This window comes from Temnothorax curvispinosus, unplaced genomic scaffold (assembly GCF_003070985.1).
Source record: "Temnothorax curvispinosus isolate PA1 unplaced genomic scaffold, ASM307098v1 QBEX01003465.1, whole genome shotgun sequence".
Taxonomy (NCBI): domain Eukaryota; kingdom Metazoa; phylum Arthropoda; class Insecta; order Hymenoptera; family Formicidae; genus Temnothorax; species Temnothorax curvispinosus.
The window spans coordinates 1-1,972 of record NW_020213245.1 but is presented as its reverse complement, the minus strand read 5'-3'; the positions used below and the strand labels follow the sequence as shown (position 1 = coordinate 1,972).

Sequence of the window (1,972 nt, the reverse complement as noted above, 5' to 3'; positions counted from 1 at the left end):
TTATGGATCGTAATGTAAATTACAAATTTTCTAATTTAAAATATATGTAAAAATATAATAAACATAAATATAACTTTTATTCTGTTTTACGACATAATAAGTCTTGCGATAAATCAGCTCTAATCGCGCTAATTCATCTAAGATACCAACGCGATATATGTATTTTAGAAATAATAGATTAATAAATACAAGTATATTTTTAATAATTATTTGTTTTTTATTAAATTAATATCTTTTTAGACATCTCCATTTGGAACTTTGCCGGACAGCTCGCGATATAAATGGTTTCTTCGGAGTACAAATGACTTTGCAAATAATATCCTATTTCATTCTCTTAAACGAAGGGTCTTACTTCGAATATCACACGATATTACATCTGAAAGAAATAATAAACAATGATGTGATATTAAAAACATTTCTTTCTAGTATGATGTGGTTTTTCATATTTTTAACAAAACTTATATCACTGAATCACATTTGCGAAAGCGTTAGCGCTAAGGTAAACATATATTAATTGGAAATAGTATATTGTACAACCATAGTGGGAAAAGTGGTCGATTCTGAATGAGTGTGAAGTTGGTCGCACGAGCAAAGCGAGTGCGACCATCACACTCACTTGGGCTCGACCACTCTTCCCACGAGTTGTTCATACTATTTTTCCTAACAAGAGCGTGAAACAGGCCGCTTTCGCGCTTGTTTTACAATTTCATTTCTCCACTAGTTGAGAAATGGCTCCATTTTTCAACTAGTGGCAAAATGGATCGTTTTGCTCACTCAAAACAAACGCGAAAAGCGGTCCATTTCACGCTCGCGTTAGGAAAAAATCATTTTTGCAAATTATAAAAAAGTTATATAACAAATGACATAATCTTTAATCTTTCTTGAAGATTAATAATTGTGAATAACAATCAAATTAAAATAAATGTTAACATTGCAAAAAATTCTTTACAGTAATAAAACAGATTTAAAAATTTCTGCTTCATGTAAAAATTCGAATTTGTTATTGAAAACAATACAATTACAAATGTAAACATAATTAATTTTATAACATTTCAGGCGCACAAGACCAAGAGCATTATCCACAAATTAACAAATCTCATTTGCTTTGCGGAAGCTCGCGAAGAGGTGAGATGTTTCTTATATAATCATCTCTTAATTCAAAATAATTTTTATTTAAGTAATATATTAAAATAAAAATTGCATTATAATGTAACGCAGATTTATCAGTTTGTTTTGCAAGTATCATTACGACCATTGAAGTTTAGTGGTTTGGGACTATTTTATTTCGGCTACGCCTTTATTCGTAAGGTAAATCATCTTTAACTTTATACAGAATCTTAGCTTACTAAGTTGTAAAATTTCCAATAATAATATTTCTGTTTGATATTTCTCTTCAGTTTTTCGTCTGGACTCTCACCATCGTTATTTTTATGGCGCAAATGGATTTTGTTCCTGTATGGAACACAATTGACAGAAAAATATAGCATATATACTACAGCAAGTAGCTCATATATGAAATTGTGAAATTCATCACATTCTCTTTCTAATTTATTATTCAATATTTCTACTTAATATTGTAATCTAAAAAGCTATAAATAAATATATTGATTTATAAAATATGCAGTGTAAATAATTACAATTAATTTAATATTTTTTATATGTCACATTAATGTTTCATATACATTTATTATATATTCACACATCAATTTATATTGTCTATAAATTGTATACATCTATTTCTATTAAATAAGAACTTTTTTAGCATTTATAAATTATATCTTGATTGAAAAATATTAAATAATATATTAAATAAGGATTCTTTTAATTTGAAATGTTAATGTTTGATCAACGAGACATTATGAATTGATGTTTTATAAATCTTTTTTAATTATAAATATATAGTCACTTTACATCTAATATTATAATTTTAATAAACATTTTAATACAAAGTTAGATACCTTAATTGAGCAGT

At 26.7% G+C, this 1,972-nt stretch overlaps 1 protein-coding gene across 1 annotated transcript; it reads left to right on the top strand.

Moving 5' to 3' along the window:
• Positions 1 to 202: 202 nt before the first annotated feature.
• LOC112452575 lies at positions 203 to 1,484 on the top strand. The gene is made up of 4 exons (XM_025012860.1): positions 203 to 499; positions 1,057 to 1,125; positions 1,219 to 1,308; positions 1,398 to 1,484. The coding sequence occupies exons 1-4, from the start codon at positions 302 to 304 to the stop codon at positions 1,482 to 1,484; spliced, it is 444 nt and encodes a 147-aa protein (XP_024868628.1). The 5' UTR covers positions 203 to 301.
• The last annotated feature ends 488 nt before the right edge of the window (positions 1,485 to 1,972 follow it).

What these genes read in the sequence shown, in the direction of transcription:
- LOC112452575 (XM_025012860.1), top strand. Translation starts at nt 302, where the DNA reads ATGACTTTGCAAATAATATCCTATTTCATTCTCTTAAACGAAGGGTCT. An exon ending in GCGAAAGCGTTAGCGCTAAG is followed by an intron (nt 500 to 1,056) that starts GTAAACATATAT and finishes ATAACATTTCAG; the next exon opens with GCGCACAAGACCAAGAGCAT. An exon ending in TTGCGGAAGCTCGCGAAGAG is followed by an intron (nt 1,126 to 1,218) that starts GTGAGATGTTTC and finishes AATGTAACGCAG; the next exon opens with ATTTATCAGTTTGTTTTGCA.